We start from the raw sequence: 19,365 nt of genomic DNA on the forward strand, positions 1-19,365 counted from the left end.
TGGATTTTTTTTTTTTTTTTGCCTTTGCTCGTATAGAATATATTTGGTATATATATATAATTTACAATTGCTATGTTTTTTGGTTGTATTTCATTCTCTTTGCATTTGATTTTTGCGTATATTCACTTTGAATTTGATGCTGCTTGTTGTATAATATGTATATTGTATATAGGAATATTTAGTTTGTTAATCGTCTGTGCCGCTCGCCAGTTCTATGCTAAAAATTTGTCTCTCGTCTTAAGAACTAGGCTCTACAAGTTACTTAGTATGCGTATTTAGGGAACTTTCATTTGGGAGGTCTTTGATTTAGTTTTCTCAATTTTGGTGTCGTCACTTAATTGCTATAGGCTACTGCTAATGCGGCTCATTGGGAGTGGGGATGTTTGGTTTGGAAGGAAACCGAAGCTATTATGTTTGTATAGTTCTAGCCAGGATTTGGCCATGTGGAAGTGTGCTGCACCCTAAGCGCTATGGCAACTACAGAAATATATTTATGTGTATATATACTCGTAATATGTATATGTTGTATATGGTTACCTTGCGTATAAATATTTTTTGTTCTTAAACTAGTTTTTCTCCTGCCTGTTGCGTGTTGATTTCTGGTTGGCTTAATTGAATTTCATTCGATTTAAGTTTTTTTAATTTTGTTAACATTTAGGCTAATTTTACTAGTGTCTCGTTTTTCCATCTGGGGACCCTTGACTTTCCCCCTCTTGTTTAATTTAGCACTTAGTTTTCAATGATTTCGCTCGCGGCGATTAAATTACTTTCTTTTTATGTTTCGAAGACACAACAGTTACTGGTCCAGTTCCAGGAAGAAGTATATGTATATGTATAATGGGTTCACATCTGATCTCTGTAGAGGATTCCAGATACTTGGGTTTCGGTTTGGGTTGGGTTGGGGTTCTCGGTTAGGCCAGTTTTTACCGGGGTCCGGCGTAACTGTACTGCAAGCCCGTGTGCGTCAATTCGTTGCATACTTCGCTGCGTTGCGTCGCTGAGTTTAGGGCGGCAAAGGCGTGATGGGGGCGTGGCGCGGACATGTGAGCTTGGGGATTATGTTGGGCCGACTCATAAGCAGTTAAATCAATGCTGGGGGCTGTAAAATGAATAAAATTGGTTTAACAATATTATTTATTAGTTTAAAAAAATCTTACCAGCTGCATGCATTCGATTGTATAGGTTCTTTCGCTTCTTCTTCAACAAAGTATCTAAGTTATAGCCCTCCATGCCAGCTCTGTAATTAAAACTTCATATTTAATCACTTTTTTATATGATAAATAATTTAAAGCACTTACTTTTCGGGCCTCCCGTTGCCCAGCAGCTCCTTGAAGGCCACATAGATCTTATTTAGCGTCAGATTGGATAACCCCTGGCCCAGATATCGTACAAATTTAAGTTGTTCACATTTGGATAAAGCGCTCTCGTGGAAGTCCAAAAAGGGTCGATGATCGGATATCTGATATTCCTGTCGGATTTAAAGATACAAGTAGGAAAAAGAAAACAAAAAAAGGAAAATACATTAGGATTGTTCTGCTTAAAACAGGCAAGAGTTTTGTTCAATGCTCTAGAATTATCGGATGAGTATGCAATTTAGATATCTACATAGATGGAGTGCCAATGTTTCGAACGCCAATTGAGGGCCAAAGAACAAATCTCCGCTAGACTACTGTTGTTGCCTCCTCCTGAACTCTGCTTTCGATACACTTTTGCTCACATTGCAAAACTTGATGAAGTTTTCGATGAGTATGTACTTTTCATAATTGCTCAGACATTGCTGGCTACTACTCTGTATACCGAACTGTTTCAATAGCTCCTGCTTCTTGGGCGGCAGGCGGCTAATGTGAGTGCAAACCCCATCCTCGATCCGGTGCGTTTCGTGCACGTCAAAGTTCTCGTAGATGATGAGTTGCTCCAGGGATCTGGGCGGTGGTCCCAGTGCCGGAATCGGCGGTGGCGGCAATAGAACCGGCGGACCACCACATCCATAGCGGGGATCCATGGATAGCTGATGCTGCTGCTGCTGCTGCTGCTGCGCCGCCGAAGAAGTCACATAACCCGATGGCATGGCCACCGGATTCGGAGTAATCCCTGATCCTGCCACCGCATTGCTGCTGCCGCCGCCGCTGCTGCTGCTGTTGCTGTTGCTGCCGATGTTCGTGTTGCTGCTGCTCGTGTTGCTGTTGCTGCTGCTGCCACCACTGCTGCTGGCGAACTCCAGGGAGCCATCGTTGGCCGCCGCCATGTTCTTGAGGTCTACAAAAGAGAATCGTAATGCCAACACACTCAGGAAGCCATATTCCAAGTTCCGCCTGCTAGTCAAAATCGCCCTTGAGCTCAGAGTAAATTTTAAAAAGTAGATTAAAGCAACTAAAAAACTTTATGTTGCTTATAATTTCAATAAAAAGGTAAAGGTTTTAAAACCAAAATGTTTCCCCAAGGAAATACTAGCACTAAATGGAATTTGTCGCTAGAAACAAGTTTATAATTTAATTTTACAAAAAACTAAAAATCAATACATTCCCAGAATTTTCCAATTTTCTATTTAGAATTTTTCTACAATTCTAAGCAAAACGTTTTGGAAAATTAAATATAAAATTCCGAATCCATTTTTGCTGAAATTCAAAGGCGATTTTTTAGTTCGCATCTGTCTGGCTTAAATCAATGATAAAATTGCCCCATGGTGAAGGAAAACTATAACCGCGCAATGCAATACTGCATCGCTTTTCAATTGCAAGAAAAGGAAAGTTCAGCTCTTCGTTAATTGACTTAGCGCAAATGCAGAGGCGCGACGCAGGCAATAAATCTCAAGTAAAAACAACAATCAAATCGATTTTCTCTCAATCTCTTCTTGCTAGATGTGTATATATATTTTATGGGTTCGCAAACAATTTCCATATATATCGTATGTCGTGTTTAGTTAGGATTGGTTTTACATTAACATACATATCATTTGTTCTTGGCTTACTAAAATATATATATTTATATATTACCATATTAAATAGCATTAGCATGATTTTCTATACTCGTGTATTCGTGTTGGTGAGTGTGTAAAAGTGTGATGTGTGTGTGTGTTTGTGTGTGTAAATGTAATAATCTCTTTTCAAGGAATAACATTGCATAGTTTTGGGGTAATGATCAATCGTTATCCAACAATTTTCATTTTATCGTCGTCAAACGTAATACAAAATTTGCATAGTTTTATAAAAATTTGGCAGAAAGCTTGTGTAAAATTAGTCTAAAATAAACGAAACATAAACTAAAAACGAGGAGCACATTAAAACATACATATATATAATAATATGACGATGAACATCAACGGAAAACTATATAAACTAGGACACAGGATGGAAGAAGGATGATGGGGTGCTGAAATCAATCCTGCATCCTTGGCCACGATGTCCTTCTGCAACAGCCTACGACGAGTGTCAACAGGTGGCGCCACCACCGCTGTCCTTGGCGCCACGCCGACCCCAATCTCACATGGCCGTGGGCGGGCCACCACCACCACCTCCTCCTGGTGCTCCTCCTCCTGCGGATCCCGCGCCTCCTGTTGCTCCTGCCGCACCCACTCCCACTCCCACTCCACCTGCAGCCGACTGTGGTGCGGTTTGTGGCGGAGGTCCCGGATAACCCATGGCCGCCATATGCTGGACATGCGCGTGCGGATGCGGATAGTAGTGAGGATGATGCTGCTGCGGATGCGGATGACCATGGGCATAGGCAAAGTGATGGGCATGCGGGTGTCCTGGATGATGACCGCCCGCCTGATGGTGCGGATGTTGGTGCGGCGATGGCGGATAGTGATGCGGATGTTGCAGCTGGGGATGCGAACTTCGCGTCGGCGTTCCCGGCTGCAAATGGTGCGGATGTGAGTGGGGTGGTAGCGTGTGCGGATGCGGATGCGAATGCGAATGCTGGCTATGCGGATGCGGGTGCGTGTGCAACATATGCTGTTGATGTTGCTGCTGCTGTTGCTGGTGTTGTGGATGTTGCTGTTGCAGGTGCTGTTGTTGTTGCTGCTGTGGAGTAGTGGGCGTTCCAGTTGCTGGTCCTGCTGGCATTGTGGGCGTGGCAGGTCTTGTGCGTGGCATTGCATGTGTGGGCGTGCCTAGTCCCACATGTGATGTTGGTGCCGTTGCTGCCACTGGTGTTGCTGCTGTTGCCGTTGGTGCTGCTGCTGCTGCAAGTTTCGGTGTTGCAGGTGAGTTGGGTGCAAGCAGTTCCTGCTCGGATTGCTGCTGTTGCTGTTGTTGTGGTGTCTGTTTGACCGGTGTGGATGTTGTTGTTGTACTGGTGTTGTTGTTGGTCTTGTTACTGGTGTTGTTGGTGATGTTGTTGTTGTTGTTGTTGGTATTGTCGCCTAGTGAATTGAAAGCGTATGCGTTGGAAAAAGAAGAAGAAAGAGGAAACACAAACAAATTGAAGTCAAAAATTAAAACTGTTTTGTTTTTGTTTTTTTTGCGTTTTTTTTTTAGCGCGCGCAGACTAAATTGATTATTTTAGACAAATTTTGCAAAAATAGGCAGGCCAAATTGTAGGTTTTTCTCTCATATTTTTTTTTATAGAAAAAAACGGAAAGTGCACGAAATAGAAATAGAAATGAGAAGTGCAAAGTGGAAAATAAAATTATAAAAATGAATGTAAGCACTTCTAGTTTCGAGTGTATTTTTAAAATTTAGCACATTTGCCTCTCGGCTTTCATGTCTCGTCTTTTTTTTTTTATTTTTTTTTATTAATTTTTCTCTGCCTGAATACATTTTTGGTTGATGATGCCTGCTGCTGCATTTGCACTACACGGAATTCGGGGAGATGGTGGAGTACGTGGGAATCTGGGAGATATATCTACATCTATATTTAGATATAGATTCCACTTACCAGCTGTTGTGTTGGCCAGGAAGCGCTTGGTTTTGTCGAGTATATAAGGCAGATTGTAGCCATCCTTCGTGTAGCTACAAAAAGGACATTCATCAATTATAATAGCATGCTTTTAGGCAACTCTCAGTTTGGCTGGATATTCAATTATCCGGGGAGTGCATGATACTCACATTTCCGTGCGTTTGGTACAGAACAGATTCTTAAAATTGCTATAAATGCAGAAGAGCGTGAACGTTGGCAGTCCCTGTCCCAAATATCGAGCGAATTTGATCTGCTCGGGTTTGTTCAGACCGCATTGATTCAGCGACAGCCATGGCCTATGGTCCTTAATATCGTATTCCTATTTGGGGATAGATTAAAGGGTAAAATTGGTTGTTAGCATATGTGAAAATCTGACTGAATACATAGGTATTTGTTGTAAAATTCGAAAATGTCAAAACCAGGTTTTAGCCAATTCTCATTCTTAACTGTTGGAATTGAAATGAAATTCAATTACTGTTTTGTTGGTTTAGGTAACCGTAAACCCAAATACATATTTTTGCTTTTACAGAAATGTAAAACTAGAAGGTAAAAAGCAATTTAATTAACAGAAAATTAAATTAGAAATTCAACTCTAGTTGAAAAGTAATTTCCAGACATACCGGTTTTTCGGGTTGGCAACACCACCCCTCCCTCCCCCGAACCACCCTTCCATTAGTTTTAAACTAGCTTACACCTTTCATGTAAAAACCCACCACCCCATTCCACCACTTTTTAGCATAATTTCCTCGGCTTTTAGGCTGTTTTTCCACGTAAATGTGTATGTGTCTTCATTGACGTCAAATTCTATGACTGCACATATGTGTTTGCGTTACATAATGTGCTATATAGGTTCAGGAAAACCCAAAACCGACCCATCCCTACCCCCAGAAACCCATACACATGCGAGCGAAAACTTTGCCCACTACTAATCAAAACTTATAATTCGTGTACAACGCAAAAGTTTAAAACGAAAATTTTACACAAAAGCCAAAAACTTGCAAAGGACGATGGGCTGTGGGTCGAGAGGGGGAATAAAATGGGGAGGTGGGTGGTAAATGGGTCTGAATAACATGCCAAAGCAAAAGCTTCACACACACACTCATACTCACACACAGCCACTAAAACTCACACACACTCATACCCTTACAATGTATATTTTATAGTGTAAAAATATAGAATAGGGCGAAGCGAAAAAGGAAGCAGAAAAGGCAGCAAAGCAAACCCAAATAGAAAAGCAAACAACATTTTCAATGAAGCCATTTTTCCCCCCGAAAAAGCTAGGGGATTGGGGAATATTTGCAAAGGACCCCCTTTTCAAAAGGGTTACCATGAAAGCCCCTGTGTCAGTGTGTGTGTGTGCGAGAGAGTGTGCTGGTGAGTGTCTGTATTTTGTATGTGTGCGCTGTAGGCGCAGGCAGCGGCTTAATGGACATTTGTGTGAGTGCGAGTCTTTGGCAGAGCAGAGAGTTCAGTTCCGTTCGTCGTCGGAACTTATCAACATCCTCATAATCAGGGTTTCCACCCACCCAGGGTTGCCACCCACCCCCTCAAAGGGTCTCTCACACATGCGAATTGCTGACTGAGCTCCTGTATTCTCCTCTGTGTGTGAGTGAGTGTGTGTTCGTGCATACATTTTGGGTTTTGATTATGTTAAAAATCAATAGAGCAAAAAGGAGTGACGTGCCATCTTGCTTTTGGGGAATATAGTGAACGAGAACTTTAAACTCCTGTCAAAAGGCAAGAAGACACAGGCTGACAGCCACTCCACACTCTCTTTTACTTTTTTTTCTTCTCTTTTCTGCGTTGACAGCCAGCCGACACCTGGCCACTTCTCCAGGTGTCTCATTAACAAGCAACTATTCGGAGGTGTGGCATACACGGTGGTTTTTGGGGGCCAGTGGCACCGCACTGTTGCTGCTGTCATGCCGTTGGGCCAAATAGTGCTCCTCCGGCCCCTTACACTACCCCTTTCCACGCCCATGACCAGTCAACAGTTTCAGAGTCAAAAAGCACAAAAAATAAAATATACTTCATTTCCAACTATATGATACCCTCTCTGAATTAGACTTTCGGTCGGATAGCGACTTTTAGATGTCCATAAAACAAGTTTGATTTATAATCGCAATATGTTTGTTAAAGAAAAATAATACTTTTTACGCCCACAATATAAACTTAACTTACATATTTTTAAAACCAATTTCAAAACCTAAAAGAAAGAAGTGCGATCTGTGGTTTTCCCTACAAAGTCTATACATTTTTGAAGTTTTGTTATTATTTTGTTGCATACTGTTAGGGTTTTTGCAAGGATAAGAAAAATATCGTTCCGTTACTTTCTTCCTTAAATTAGCCTTATTGGAATGCAACTTATAAAATTGATATACATTTTAGGGATATATATCTTTCCTAATTATAATATACCCTAGTTGTATACCACTAACGGGTACAGATATGTTAAAAAAAAAAATAGAAACAGGAAAAGAAGAATAAAAACAGTGGCAATGTGTTGCGGTATTTTGTTCTTGCTTTCGCTGCCGTTTTCCGTTTCTGTTTTCATTGCGTCTCCTTGTATTCGCTTTTTGTTTTCTGTTTTTTTGTTTGTTTTTTTTTTTCGCTTTTTTTTTTGCAAACTTATTGGCAGACATGGTTTGTGTTTGTGCGTGACGTAGTGTACGTGTGTGTGGCTTTGTGGGTGTGTTGTGCGGATGTCTGCGAGTGTTTCAGGCGATTGTGTGTGTGGGTGTGTGTGGCGGGATTGCGGTTGTTGTCTGTGGTGTGATGCGGTTTGTTGTTGTTTGTATTGAGACAAGTGTGAATTGTTTTCCTTTCTCCTGTTGTTGTTTCCCTTCTTGTTGTTGGTATTGTGTGTGTTGCTTGTGCGTGTCGAGGAACAACTACAACAGGAACAACAAAAGCATACTGTTTGGCTGTTGCTGCCATGATTTTTTGATTCCTTTTGCAAGGGTTGCCTGTGCGTTTGTGTGAAAGTGGGGGAAATTTTCACACTTTCACTCTTTGGTGCGTGTGCTGTGTGTTGCTCGTTTAACAGGTTTTTAAAGGGTTAATGGTAACCCTTTACTGCCTCTTTTCCACACTTCCCGGTTTTCCGCCTTTTCATTAGGCAACAAATTTGGGGTTTTTAATTAAGGTAAACCCGTTCTAAATGCGTTCTAAATTCTGGAAAAAAGACCCCGCACACTAATTATATGTGGTGTGTGTGTCCCCAAAAGGCGACAAAACGTTGCACAAAAGCTAAATATTTGATGTGTGCGTTAGAATTATACAAACCTACATATGTACGTATGCTCCTGCATATATGTGCACGTCCTAAAATCCTGTATATAGTCATCATATGTGGCAAGTACAGTTTATATTGGTATGTGCCCACATACATATGTATGTATAATTTAAAATTATAATCAATGCCCCATATGTGCGCCTGCTTTTGTACGTATGTATGAGGGAGTGTGTGTGTGCGCGTAAATTGTGCGGAGCCGAGACATTGTACCTGCCCAAGCCGCATCCAGTTTTCGCCCAACCACCCACCACCCCATCCCACCCATCATCCACTAAGCTGTCCTTTACACACACACACAAACGACCGCAAAGTTGGGCGAAACCAAGTGCACTTGTGTGGGTGAGCTGACTGCATGCGCACTTAGTAGCCTTCAACGCTGCCGCTGGGCGAAACACACATCCGCAATCTCACTACAGTCTAACTTCCTTAACATATAAATTGTGAAAGAAATATTTATCTATTTTAAAAACAACCTTTTAAGTCTAACATGCTCCGGTATAACAAAGATATACTAGTTTTTTGGAACTCAATTTTTATTTCAGTTCTTCACATCTTTTGATTATTTAAGAAAACACACTTTCAACAAAAAAGAGAAAAAAGACTCCTATTGAGGATTTGTTTCTTTTAACAATTGTTGATTTCTAAACAAACCAACAGTTTCAAAGTATAAAAAACTTTGCAAAAACTAAGACTAATCTTAGATTCTTGTAAAGAATTTACTTTGGTTTTAAACAAGTTTTACTGTACTTATGGTCGTTTTGATAGAGACATGTATAAAATGTGTTGATAAAATACAGACACAGACACATATACCGAAATCGAGAGAGTCGGAAAAGGACATGCCGCTAGCAGCTAGCGGACAGTCCGACGTCTCCCCATTTTCCTCCCTCCATTACCCCACCCCGCCAAGTAACTTGATGATTGTATGTATGAGAACAAGGAGTGGAAGCCAAAGAATCTAACGGAGAAAAAGACGACGAAGGACGAGCAGAAGAAGGTGGGGGGCAACATACAATTACTCAATAGCAAGCTTTTGGGGGTTGCCCACACCCACACCGCCAAACTCATACACAACTACACATCCTTTAGTAGTTCAGCCTTCAAGTAAGTTTTGAACTCGAGAAGAAGAGCGGGGTGCGAGGTAGTGGGAGCCAGGAGAGAGCAGCAACGGCAGATGAGAGAGCGCAACAATTTTGAGTTAGGGAGCCAAGTAGGTAAAAAGAGAGAGCGTCTTAGAACTAAAATGTTGTAATAGCGGGGGGTTTTAGCTTCCTCTCTGTTTCGCCTCCTTCGTAATTTCCCCACACATTTGTTGTTGTTGTATTATGCCATCAATGCCATTTTGTACATAGTTTGGTGAATGTGTGTGTATGTGAGAGAGGGGGGATGCAATGGGTGGCCAACAAATCTAGATGTGACTCTGTCCGTGTGTTTGTGTGTGATAAAGCGGAGCGTAATGAGCGTGGTGAGTGTTTGGGGTTGACTGCCATAGTGTTGAAAAGGGCGCCAAATGTGTCTGAGTCTGTGTGTGTTTGTACGGGTGGGGATTTAACCCCCCGCATGTATAGGTGTTTAGAACTCACACACTCACGTACGTTGAGCACACATGATTACAGTTGTATGCTGAATTTGTGGTTGGCTGCAGTCGACGTCGACTGCGACGTCGGCATCACTGCTCCTGTTATTACAATTTATAATGACATTTGTGTGAGTGGGGGGCAAAACGGAATCCTGAATGCGAGTGTGAGTGTGGGTGAAAATGCGTTTGTGTGTGTGATATAGGATATAGATAGGGTGCTTGTTTATATTATGAATATCCCAATTTCTATATACTAAAATTCGATAGTCTTTTGCACCGATAAAAAGGTATCATATTTAAGATTCCCAAAGGACTACAATTTAGTATAATAAAGAGCCCCTATAAATTTTCCACCCCAAAATATTTTTCTAATTTTGCGTGCCACTTCATTGGGGTTTTTGTGAAAAAGTAATCAGTTAGATAAGACATGATTAATTGACCTTTAGTTTACGCCTTTTATCATTAGTTGGCCGTTATCAAATTAGAATCTATGACCCCCATTTTAAATCCATTTATTTTCATTCCTTACGTTATTATTTGGGTTTTTTTTCCATAAAAGTCAAACATTTTAAAACCAATCTCCAAATAATTCTAGTCTGTTATTTCCCTCATTAGAAATCCTTCTCTCATGTAGAGTAATTCCCATGGCCACCCCTAATTAGACCCAACCAGACTCACTCCCGACTATCATTACAAATAAATACGTATTTCGTACATATGTGCAAATATTTAAATTGCATATGGAAATGGGCAGTGCGCGGAGAGCAGCATTGAAATATTCGCATTCACATTAAAAGCCAAAGGGAAATTCGACTCGCTAACTCCCCGAAATCATCAGGAACCCAACCCTTTTTAATTATTTTGGGGGCGTAACTCACCTCGCAGAACTTGATAAAGTTCTCCACCACAATCGATTTGTCCGTTAGCGTCATCTGGCCAGTGAACCGGACTCCCAGTTGCTTCAGCGTATCCTTTTTCTTTGATGGCAGCTTGTTCATATGCTGAAAGATGCCCTCCTCGACTTTGTGCGACGGATGCACCTCAAAGTTCTCCTTGATCACAAAGCTGCCAAGGAGTTTCGGGGCATGCGATGATGACGAGGCCGTGGAGGAGGAACAACTGGCTCCAGTTAACAGTCCGCCAAATTCTCCCGCACTTCCGCAGGCCGCTCCTTCGGATGAGGTGTTTGAATTGGAGGCATTGAGGTGTGAATTGGGAAATGCTAGCATCTCCAGCGAGGATTCATTGGAGTTCGAGGATCCATTTGAGGTCATGTGCTGCAGATCAAAGATCGTCTGCTTTGAGTCGTGATCGAAGACATCCAAAGCGGAGGAGCTGGTGTCCACCAGACTATTGGAAGCACGCGAAACGGAAGACAATAGAGCGGCCACTTTTCGGGAAGCAGAGCGGGATTTCTGCGAGGTGCTGGTATCCAGATCGATCAGACCGCTGGCCACCGGCGATTGAGCAGGCGGTGGGGGTGTTGAGCCTGCGGCGATTCCCTGATGCTTTCCACCTCCGGGCTTTTCCGGACACGAGCTCGATTCACTGGCGCTACTTGGTGTGCTGGGTGTAAAATCCGTCGAGTGCCGGAGATACTTAATGAACTCAAAGGATCCATCGAAATGCTGGGGCACCGAACCCGCTGATGGAGCGGTGGGTTGATGATGGCCGTTGGGCGTGGCCACCGCTGTGGGCCATCGGTTGCTCGGGGGGTGACGGTGGTGAGGGGGTTGATCCTGCCGCTCCTGCGACGCCTGGATTCGACGTCGGCGCTGCTGTTAAGCTCGACGCATCGACGACGGCCGCGGCAGAGACGCCGGAAGTGGCATAATGTGCGGGATTAATAGAGCTACCTGAGTTAACGGCAGAAGAGTTTTCCCGCTGAGACGTTGCCGTTGAATCGTAATTGGGAAAATCCGCTGCTGTGCTGCCATTGGGTAAATGTGTGTGGGAATACTGCTGATGTTGTTGCTGCTGTTGTGTCGGCGCGCCTGCGCCGCAGCCAAACACTTGAAATTCATCGAAATTAGTGCATTTCAGCTCGCCATTGCTCAAGTACTTGGAAAACTCTGAAGGATCGTTGAGCGAGTTGAGGAAGAAGGAGCTAAAGTTGCTCGATATGCAGGACATTTTGTTCAATTGTTTTTTTTGTTGTTTTTATATTTAGGGTAATACTGTACGTTATAATTTATTTAAAGCTTAAAATGGCACATGCGATATTTCGAAATTTTCTCTCGTTTTTCTCGTTTTCCCGCTGCTTCTGCGGTTCATATTTTATTACAATTTTCCACACACTAACAGCGAGGGAAACACATGTGTGTGTGGGCCTCTCCCGCGTGTGTATATAAATTTTTCTTATTATAGCAAAGTGTAATTTATTATTCTTATTGCTCGCTCGCGCACTGCCTTTCGCTCCTTGAAAAAAGGCCTTTTTCACCGTATGTGGTCGCTTTCAGTTGTTGTTGTTGTTGCTGCTCACACGAACACACACATAAACACGTAGAGAGCCTGAAAATAGGCGCGTTTTGAAACTGGTCTGGTCTCTTTGGGGCCTGTCTTTTTGCCTATTTTATTATTATTATTATTACTTGGCCTTTTTGCACTATTTTCACTTCCTTTTCGGCCTTACGTTCGCGCCCACTTACACACAGACAGGCGGTAGGCTCACAGACACACACGAACACAACACCACACACATACAGCGAGGCGCGGTCGACAGCGGCGTTGCTTTTTCCGTCTTCCTCTCTTTTATATTTCTCGCTGTTTTACTCGCCCGCCTTTGCTTTACTTTCAAAACAAATGCCGCTAGTGCTTCTGCTTCCATACGGAAAAACGGAAAATCTTATCGTTGTTGCAATTGTTGTTGCAGAGTGTTTTCACCGCCGCGAGAAAACACGACATTGCCGCAACACACACGAAAGAAAAATGAGCGAAAAACATGCAAGCGGGCGCTGCGGCAGCGATTTGAGCTCTTTGCTGCCTCTGCCGGCGTCGCTCTCTCTCTGTGTCTATCACTCTCTCAGTAACTGTGTTTATGGCAAGTCCTTTTTGGGACTAAATTCATGAAACCAGCTCTTCGTTAATTTACTTTCAGGTGTGAAATAAGTTATATTTTAATTGAATAGGCCCAATATTGGTATTTCGCCCTTAACCTTCTCTGTTCAATTTACTGATTTTCATTAGTATAAAGTAAGTATACATGGTCTAATGAAGTCGTCCGGAGCGCACCTAAATTATAAAATATTCAAATCATATTACTTCATGATTTGTTAATTTATCTGCCTGTTATAATAATAAAGTTTTTATTTCTTTATGCGTAAACAGGAGCCAGACCTTATGTATTTTTTAAATCGAGAAATTCGCCGCATAAACACAGTTACTCTCGCGCTCTCTGGCGTTCCCTTCATGTGTGAGAGTAATAAGTTGTAGGTGTTTTGTTGTTGTTGTTGCATTTGTTGCTGCGCTAGGAAACGTGTATTTCTTCCTGCGCCATGCTAACCCTTTCCATATAAACCTGATTTAATCTTTGATTATTGTACTCTCGCTGGGGGATTATGGCTGCCGCCGTTGTTGTTGCTGGCTTTGCTATTTTTGAAAATTCCACTAAATTATCCGTTGTGCTCCCCGCTCGCTCTCTCGCTGCCGTTCTTCAATTAGTTTTTTGTTGTTGTGCGTTTTGGGCAGGTAAAACAGTTCATTTGCCTAGGGTTGCCACGTCGATGGGCGTTTTGGCAGGACCACCTGGAATGAGCATAAATGTTAAGTTTTATTGTCGTTTTTACAGTTTCACATTTTTACGACTCTTTCGGGTCGTAAACACACGAACAGGTAGCGACTGGCAACCCTGGCCGACAGGAGTTTTTAGAACCTCCAGAGGAATTTCCTTTTTATTTAAGCAATTTTCATAGTTGTTTGTTTGAATAAATACACATACATAATTGCCGCGGCAGACGTTGTTAATTATAAACACAACGGCGGCCGCAAGGAAGTCATCAATTTAAAAAAGCTGCCTTTGCATTATTGTTATTCTAATTACCTCTTTTGCTGCTGAATGTTTTTGGCACAATTTTGTTTTTAAATTCAAAGCAATTTATGTGTTGTATGTATGTATGTATGTTTTTAGGAGGGGAGCTTGTAAGTACATACATAACATACATAACTTATTTAATAGGCTTTCACGCGCGGTCATCCAATTTACATGTCTGTACATGTCAGCCGCACACATGTATGAAAGTACATATGTGGGTAATTTTTCAATTAATTTTAATTATAAACTTAATTAGGAAATCAATGAACGACGGGCAAACGGAACGGACCACACTCGCACACACATTTTACCGCTGTGTGAAAGAGACAGTAAACATCCGATTCCACAGACAACAACTAAAACAATGGCAACAATTGCCATCAAGTGCGCTGCGCATACAGCATAAAATCATCCACTCAGCGCCAATGGAGCCCCGCGAACCAGCGAAGAGGCCTCCAAAAAAAGCGAAGTGGGGCTCCCGTTAATAACGAACACGCCGAAAAGTCGAAATCAACTGAGCATTGGAGAAAGCAACAACACAAACGAGGAGAATAGGGGCGCCAAATTACCAGGGTTGCCTAATATTTGGTTACCGCAAAGATTTTATTTTATTCTTCGGGTACTTCCCGTCTTTAATTTCGGAAAGTTTTCAAAAAGCTACCATAAATATTTTCAAAAATATGTCTAGAATTAACTTTTTATAATAAGTAAATACTAATATAAGAGGATGCAATTAATACGTTTGAATAGTATAGGAAGTTTTCAGTTTAAATTAGTTTGAAATTTTTAAGCATAACAAATTAAAAACATACACATTTTGCAAACAAGTAAACTTTTTTGAGTTAGGCTTAATTTGACTAAATATGGCCAAAGTAAGGCTTGCAGAATGACAACTTATTTGCTGGCACCGTTGGTTATATATGTAGCTTAAAAATAGTTAAAGGTTCAGCACCATTAGCCAAAACTTCCGCTGCAGTCATAGTGTCATCACAAGTTTCTATCGTTATCGAAAGCAGCTTGAAACGTGCGGTTGATATTATTTATTTCGAAGATAAACAAAAACAGGCAACCTGGAATGAAATTCGCGATCGAGAGCATCAGCAAGAAGTCCGGAAGATTGGGACAACTTCGGATCAAAGATGCAGGACCCGAGTTGAGGACTCCGCTCCTTTTGCAAACGACGAAAGGCGGCAGCGTTCCGTGGTTAAGCGCAGATGTTTTTGAGACTCATGTCAGCCGAAAGCCACAGGTGCTCCAATTTACTCTTTCCACCATGGACCAAATGACTGAGGCTTTAGCGCAGTGGAATAGTGGTGGAGATCGCGGAGTTAGTGACTACGTGGGATTCCCAGGACACCTAAATGTCCTCTTGCTGCGGGATCCTTGTGAAATAACGCCTTCCGGTGGCAACGACAGGGACATACAGCCACTTTTCACGAGAAGAGGCAAGGAATCCCTCAGTCCCGAACGCTACATGGAAATGGTGGCTAGTTTTAAGCCGGACATCTACCAAGGACTTTGTGATGCGGACACAAATTTGGATAGTGCCAAGAAGCGGGTTCAGAAATCGGTGGATAGAACAGAAAAATTTATGCGCTACATATACGAAAACCGCAGCAAGGTAGAGTCCACTCTGCTGGCTCCCATAGTTGGTGGATATAACACCTTTGCCCGGACGCAATCCATCAAACATGCGCGGGAACAACCGGCTGGTACTTACGGAGGTTACATCTTTGAGGGATTTCATACGAATGGTTTGTCTGCCACCACTTTGGAACCTTCCAAGCTACTGCCAGTTGTGGAGCACTGCGTTAAGCAGCTTGAGGAGGATAAGCCTCGGATAATGCCAGGTGCTTTTACACCTTTAACCACTTTGGAGCTTATTCGCCAGGGAGTTGATGTGTTCGATACATCCTACGCCTACTGTGCTTCCCTGAACTTCAAGGCGTTGACTTTTAGCTTTGTGAATGATGAAGTGGAGCATTTGCCTTTCATGGACATAACTGATGAAGCTAATAAGGAGGATTTTTCGCCGCTGCTGAGTAACTGCAGCTGTTTAACTTGCCAGAAACACACGCGTGCCTATCTGCATCACCTTTACAAAACCAACGAACTACTAGGTCCTATATTACTAATCATGTAAGTAGTTTATGTTATTTCATTTAAACTTGATTCAATGTTTTTAACTCCCCCAGCCACAATCTGCATCATTACATGACCTTTTTTGAGGAAATACGTAATAGAGTGGCTAACGACACGCTGCCGCAGCTGACTGAGCTCGTGAGGAATCAGAATGGCAAATCTCAAGTAGATTACGCCATTTCAGCCAACACCAAAGTTATTAGCAAGGCCACTATGGGCAAAGGATTCGCAGCGGTAGCTGTGTGACATGACATTCTAATTAAACACAGAAATTAGTCTAAAAAAAGCCTCTGGATGTTTATATTTTAGCAACTCATATCGTCAAAGGGAGGTGCCAAAGAGTTTTTCCTTCGACTATATGCGTAATTTCCTCATACACAGACTTCGGAGCATCGCCAGTGACAGTGCGAATCCTAAAGAGCACCTGCAGTTCCGTCAGATTCTCCATTTTATCGCGGTCTGTTAAAGGGTTAACTTTACGTTCAATCGTCATTGTCATTTGTAAATAAGACTCCCTTACCTGGCAGCGGAATGTAACCAGCCAACTCACAAAATCCCACATTAAAATCGGCGAAATCCTTGTTAACGCAGTATTCTGAGCGGGCAAACACGAATACCTGAACGTTACCGCTTTTATCAGATTTCCGATCCTTCGTGATGAACAGGTTGTGCGGCATATTGTTCTGGCACATCCACATGGCTAGCTTGTAGAGCTGATCAACCTTCTCAGCCACCTGTTCATCGTTATCATTTTCGTTAAAAACAATACATATAGCTTCTGTTGGCGCCCTTCTACTCAAGCGATATACATATCCCCCAACCAACTCCTCCAAAGGGGCTTGGTCTATATACAGATCCTGGGGCATGTGAAGAAGGTGAAAGTGCAGGTGATTGACGGAGGCCAAAGCTCCCGGACTATTGTATCCCATACGCATGTCCTTGTCATCGATATTCCGCATGAAGGTGATACAGAACTCTAAAATATCACGGGTAATCCGTTGGACTTGATTTTTCGACACTTCCGGACAGATTAGAGAATGATACTTGGTAATGGGACTCTTGTTGATGATCATCTGGACTTCAGGACTGCCGTGGGCATCAATTGTCATGATTACCTCCTTAACGTCGACCTTATTGAAGTTGAACATACTGGGCTTGAAAGTAGGATTAAGGTTCTCGATGGTCTGCGGTCGACGGCGTTTAAGGGAACGGTCTGAGTTCAGCTGAAGTAGAAAAAGAGTAATGAAAGATTTTGTGTTTGCAAGGTTCGTCATTTACCTCGGTGTAGAAGCCCCAATATCCTGGAATTGTCCGACCCTGTGGAGTTTTGCTTAGCTGATATGAAAACAGTCCAGAAATCTTGTGCAGCTGCTCCCAGCGCGCCTTAATGGTGTTCAGATAGCCCTGTGCCTTGCCCTCCAGACACGTATCAAACTTGACCTTGCTCATGGTTCGCTTCCGGCCGGGTCGTCTCACTTCCTGATCTTCATTTTCCTTGCAAACCGCTGATCTGAGGATACCCAGCGGCAGAAGAGTTGCCACCCTCAAAGAAAACCTGTTGCTAAAGCCAGTCGCCAGAAATCTTCGGAAATGGGCACTGAAGGTTTGAAAAACATAATGGTTTCGAAGAAAGGTTCCAAAATGTCGCGAAAACATTTGGGTTTCTTGCTCCGCAAGGAAAAACGATATCAATTTTGTTTAGTTTTGACGAGACTACTTGACCACCCAGCCCGGCCAACCAGCTGTTGTTTGAGAGCAGGGGCGTAGCAAGATAAGAGGGGTTATTTTGTAAGCACTGATGTATAGACATTTTAAAGTCCCTTTTTTAATGTTTTGGTTCATAGTTTTTAAGTTTTTTAGAAATTAAAAAAAAAAATTTTAGTCCTCATAGACGTTTATACAACATTAAAATGATAAAGTTATATGGAAGTCAACATATCAACATTTTCCTCAATTGTCTGAATTCTTATTACTATAAAAAAAAATACAACCCCGTTGAATTCGTTTCCCTACACCCCTGATCCACGGTTCTTGCAGCCCTGGTGTTATTTGTGCGGGTGAAATTGTTAAAAAAAACAAATGGCTCAAGTTCAGGGTTCCTGCGAAAGTTTCTGTCCTGATAGAGAGGCAAAAATGTGACGATCTAAACCAGTATTCCAGATAAGACTTAATAATGTTCTCTTATCCGTGCAGGCGCATTCGCGAAAAGCTCCTTCATTACTTTGAGTTGAAGAATGGGCAGAAGAATATACCTGGAGTCCTTGTCAAGGAGTTCACACGCTCTGCCGCCGATGTTAAAATGCCATTACCCAACGAATTGCGGACGGAAGCGTCTCTGACAAAAACAGTGGAATATCTGCTTAAGGAGCAAGTATTTAAATAGTTGTTTCACAACCAAATTTCTCTGCTAATTAAAGGTCTTTCTAGCATAATCCTAGACACACGGAAACCGTATAACTGGGCCTATGACTTTATATTCGATCGTTTAAGGGCAGTGCGGCGAGAGATCGTGATCCAGATGTATGATGCCAGCCAGAAAATCCGATTGCTAGAGCCCATTGTAATGTTTTTGGCCTACAGCCGCTATCGGTTGTGCGAGGAGTCCATCGAGAAGTTTGATCCTAAAATATGCAACCAGCACCTGCAGGAGTGCCTCACAGGAGTGCTCTGTTGTTATGACGAGTTGGAGGATCTAGAATCCCACAAAGAACCTACCATTCGAGAACTGGAACGTCGCTGCTTTATAGAGTGCCTGTATCAGGTGTTCAACTTAGGTTCCCCGGAGTCCTTTGCCCGTAGTCTAACTTTACCAGATTATGTGCGTCAGAATGCGACTTTTAAACTGTGTTTCCAGATCTGTTTGGCCTTTCAGCAGGGAAACTTGTATAGAGTTCTAATGGGTTTTCCCCAATTGCCACATGTTCTATGTGCATTAGCTGCTATTAAGTTGCAGGCGATTCGAAGGTAATATATTCGATATTTATTAGTTCTGTAATTTTAAACCACTTATAAATTTTTGCAGGAGTTTACTGCAGATTTTCACGCATGCCTACAGCAACAAACAACTTTCTGTGCCGGTTCCTTACTTGTTGCGTTTACTGTTAATCGATTCGACTTCAGGACTTCAGGATCAGTGTCGACATTATAATATAGCCTTTACAGACGATAGAAAGGCGGTACATTTTAGTAAGGCTGATTTCAACCATAACACAGATTTGTTAAAACCAAAACACGAGCGCTTTGTGGAGTCTAAACTAAAGCGAATTTATTTGCCGGAGGTATTGTTGCTAAAGAAATTTTACTAGTCATTTAAACAAATTGTAAATTGTAAATAGATTAAATAAAAAAAAAACCATGGTAACTTTTAATCTAGTTATATTTTGTTATTGCGCATTACTTTTTTACCAGGTGGCAACTTTG

The 19,365-nt window shown here is 42.2% G+C and overlaps 4 protein-coding genes across 5 annotated transcripts; 2 read left to right on the plus strand and 2 right to left on the minus strand.

Moving 5' to 3' along the window:
• Positions 1 to 97: 97 nt before the first annotated feature.
• On the minus strand, positions 98 to 14,314 carry LOC108087438. The gene is given in 9 exon segments (XM_017184791.2): positions 98 to 1,099; positions 1,158 to 1,237; positions 1,299 to 1,468; positions 1,718 to 2,256; positions 4,879 to 4,952; positions 5,049 to 5,218; positions 10,652 to 11,488; positions 11,490 to 13,517; positions 13,813 to 14,314. Coding segments are annotated over 8 exon segments (2,463 nt in total). The 5' UTR covers positions 11,907 to 13,517; positions 13,813 to 14,314; the 3' UTR covers positions 98 to 923.
• A 472-nt stretch (positions 14,315 to 14,786) lies between these two features.
• On the plus strand, positions 14,787 to 16,255 carry LOC108087441 (queuine tRNA-ribosyltransferase accessory subunit 2). Its single transcript, XM_017184795.2, has 2 exons — positions 14,787 to 15,942; positions 15,999 to 16,255. The coding sequence occupies exons 1-2, from the start codon at positions 14,879 to 14,881 to the stop codon at positions 16,189 to 16,191; spliced, it is 1,257 nt and encodes a 418-aa protein (XP_017040284.1). The 5' UTR covers positions 14,787 to 14,878; the 3' UTR covers positions 16,192 to 16,255.
• LOC108087442 (GDP-D-glucose phosphorylase 1) lies at positions 16,218 to 17,601 on the minus strand. The gene is made up of 3 exons (XM_017184796.2): positions 17,224 to 17,601; positions 16,466 to 17,168; positions 16,218 to 16,404 (listed from the first exon to the last, which is right to left on the minus strand). The coding sequence occupies exons 1-3, from the start codon at positions 17,599 to 17,601 to the stop codon at positions 16,259 to 16,261; spliced, it is 1,227 nt and encodes a 408-aa protein (XP_017040285.1). The 3' UTR covers positions 16,218 to 16,258.
• A 371-nt stretch (positions 17,602 to 17,972) lies between these two features.
• LOC108087444 (protein xmas-2) lies at positions 17,973 to 19,306 on the plus strand. 2 transcript variants are annotated; one of them, XM_017184797.2, is made up of 4 exons: positions 17,973 to 18,080; positions 18,139 to 18,312; positions 18,373 to 18,909; positions 18,968 to 19,306. In XM_017184797.2, the coding sequence occupies exons 1-4, from the start codon at positions 18,025 to 18,027 to the stop codon at positions 19,248 to 19,250; spliced, it is 1,050 nt and encodes a 349-aa protein (XP_017040286.1). In that variant the 5' UTR covers positions 17,973 to 18,024; the 3' UTR covers positions 19,251 to 19,306. The 2 variants fall into 2 exon arrangements, with proteins under 2 accessions (XP_017040286.1, XP_017040287.1); XM_017184798.1 differs by lacking the exon at positions 17,973 to 18,080 and having other exon boundaries at positions 18,217 to 18,316.
• The last annotated feature ends 59 nt before the right edge of the window (positions 19,307 to 19,365 follow it).

Source organism: Drosophila ficusphila, unplaced genomic scaffold, assembly GCF_018152265.1.
Source record: "Drosophila ficusphila isolate 14025-0441.05 unplaced genomic scaffold, ASM1815226v1 contig_106, whole genome shotgun sequence".
Taxonomy (NCBI): domain Eukaryota; kingdom Metazoa; phylum Arthropoda; class Insecta; order Diptera; family Drosophilidae; genus Drosophila; species Drosophila ficusphila.

Excerpts from the sequence above, each read along its gene's own strand:
- LOC108087441 (XM_017184795.2), top strand. The coding sequence starts at position 14,879 with ATGAAATTCGCGATCGAGAGCATCAGCAAGAAGTCCGGAAGATTGGGA. Across the intron at positions 15,943-15,998 it reads GGTCCTATATTACTAATCAT|CCACAATCTGCATCATTACA; the intron begins GTAAGTAGTTTA and ends TAACTCCCCCAG.
- LOC108087444 (XM_017184797.2), top strand. The coding sequence starts at position 18,025 with ATGGCTCAAGTTCAGGGTTCCTGCGAAAGTTTCTGTCCTGATAGAGAG. Across the intron at positions 18,081-18,138 it reads CCTGATAGAGAGGCAAAAAT|GCGCATTCGCGAAAAGCTCC; the intron begins GTGACGATCTAA and ends TTATCCGTGCAG. Across the intron at positions 18,910-18,967 it reads AAGTTGCAGGCGATTCGAAG|GAGTTTACTGCAGATTTTCA; the intron begins GTAATATATTCG and ends AAATTTTTGCAG.
- LOC108087442 (XM_017184796.2), bottom strand. The coding sequence starts at position 17,601 with ATGTTTTCGCGACATTTTGGAACCTTTCTTCGAAACCATTATGTTTTT. Across the intron at positions 17,169-17,223 it reads ATTGGGGCTTCTACACCGAG|CTGAACTCAGACCGTTCCCT; the intron begins GTAAATGACGAA and ends TTTCTACTTCAG. Across the intron at positions 16,405-16,465 it reads TGGTTACATTCCGCTGCCAG|ACCGCGATAAAATGGAGAAT; the intron begins GTAAGGGAGTCT and ends ACCCTTTAACAG.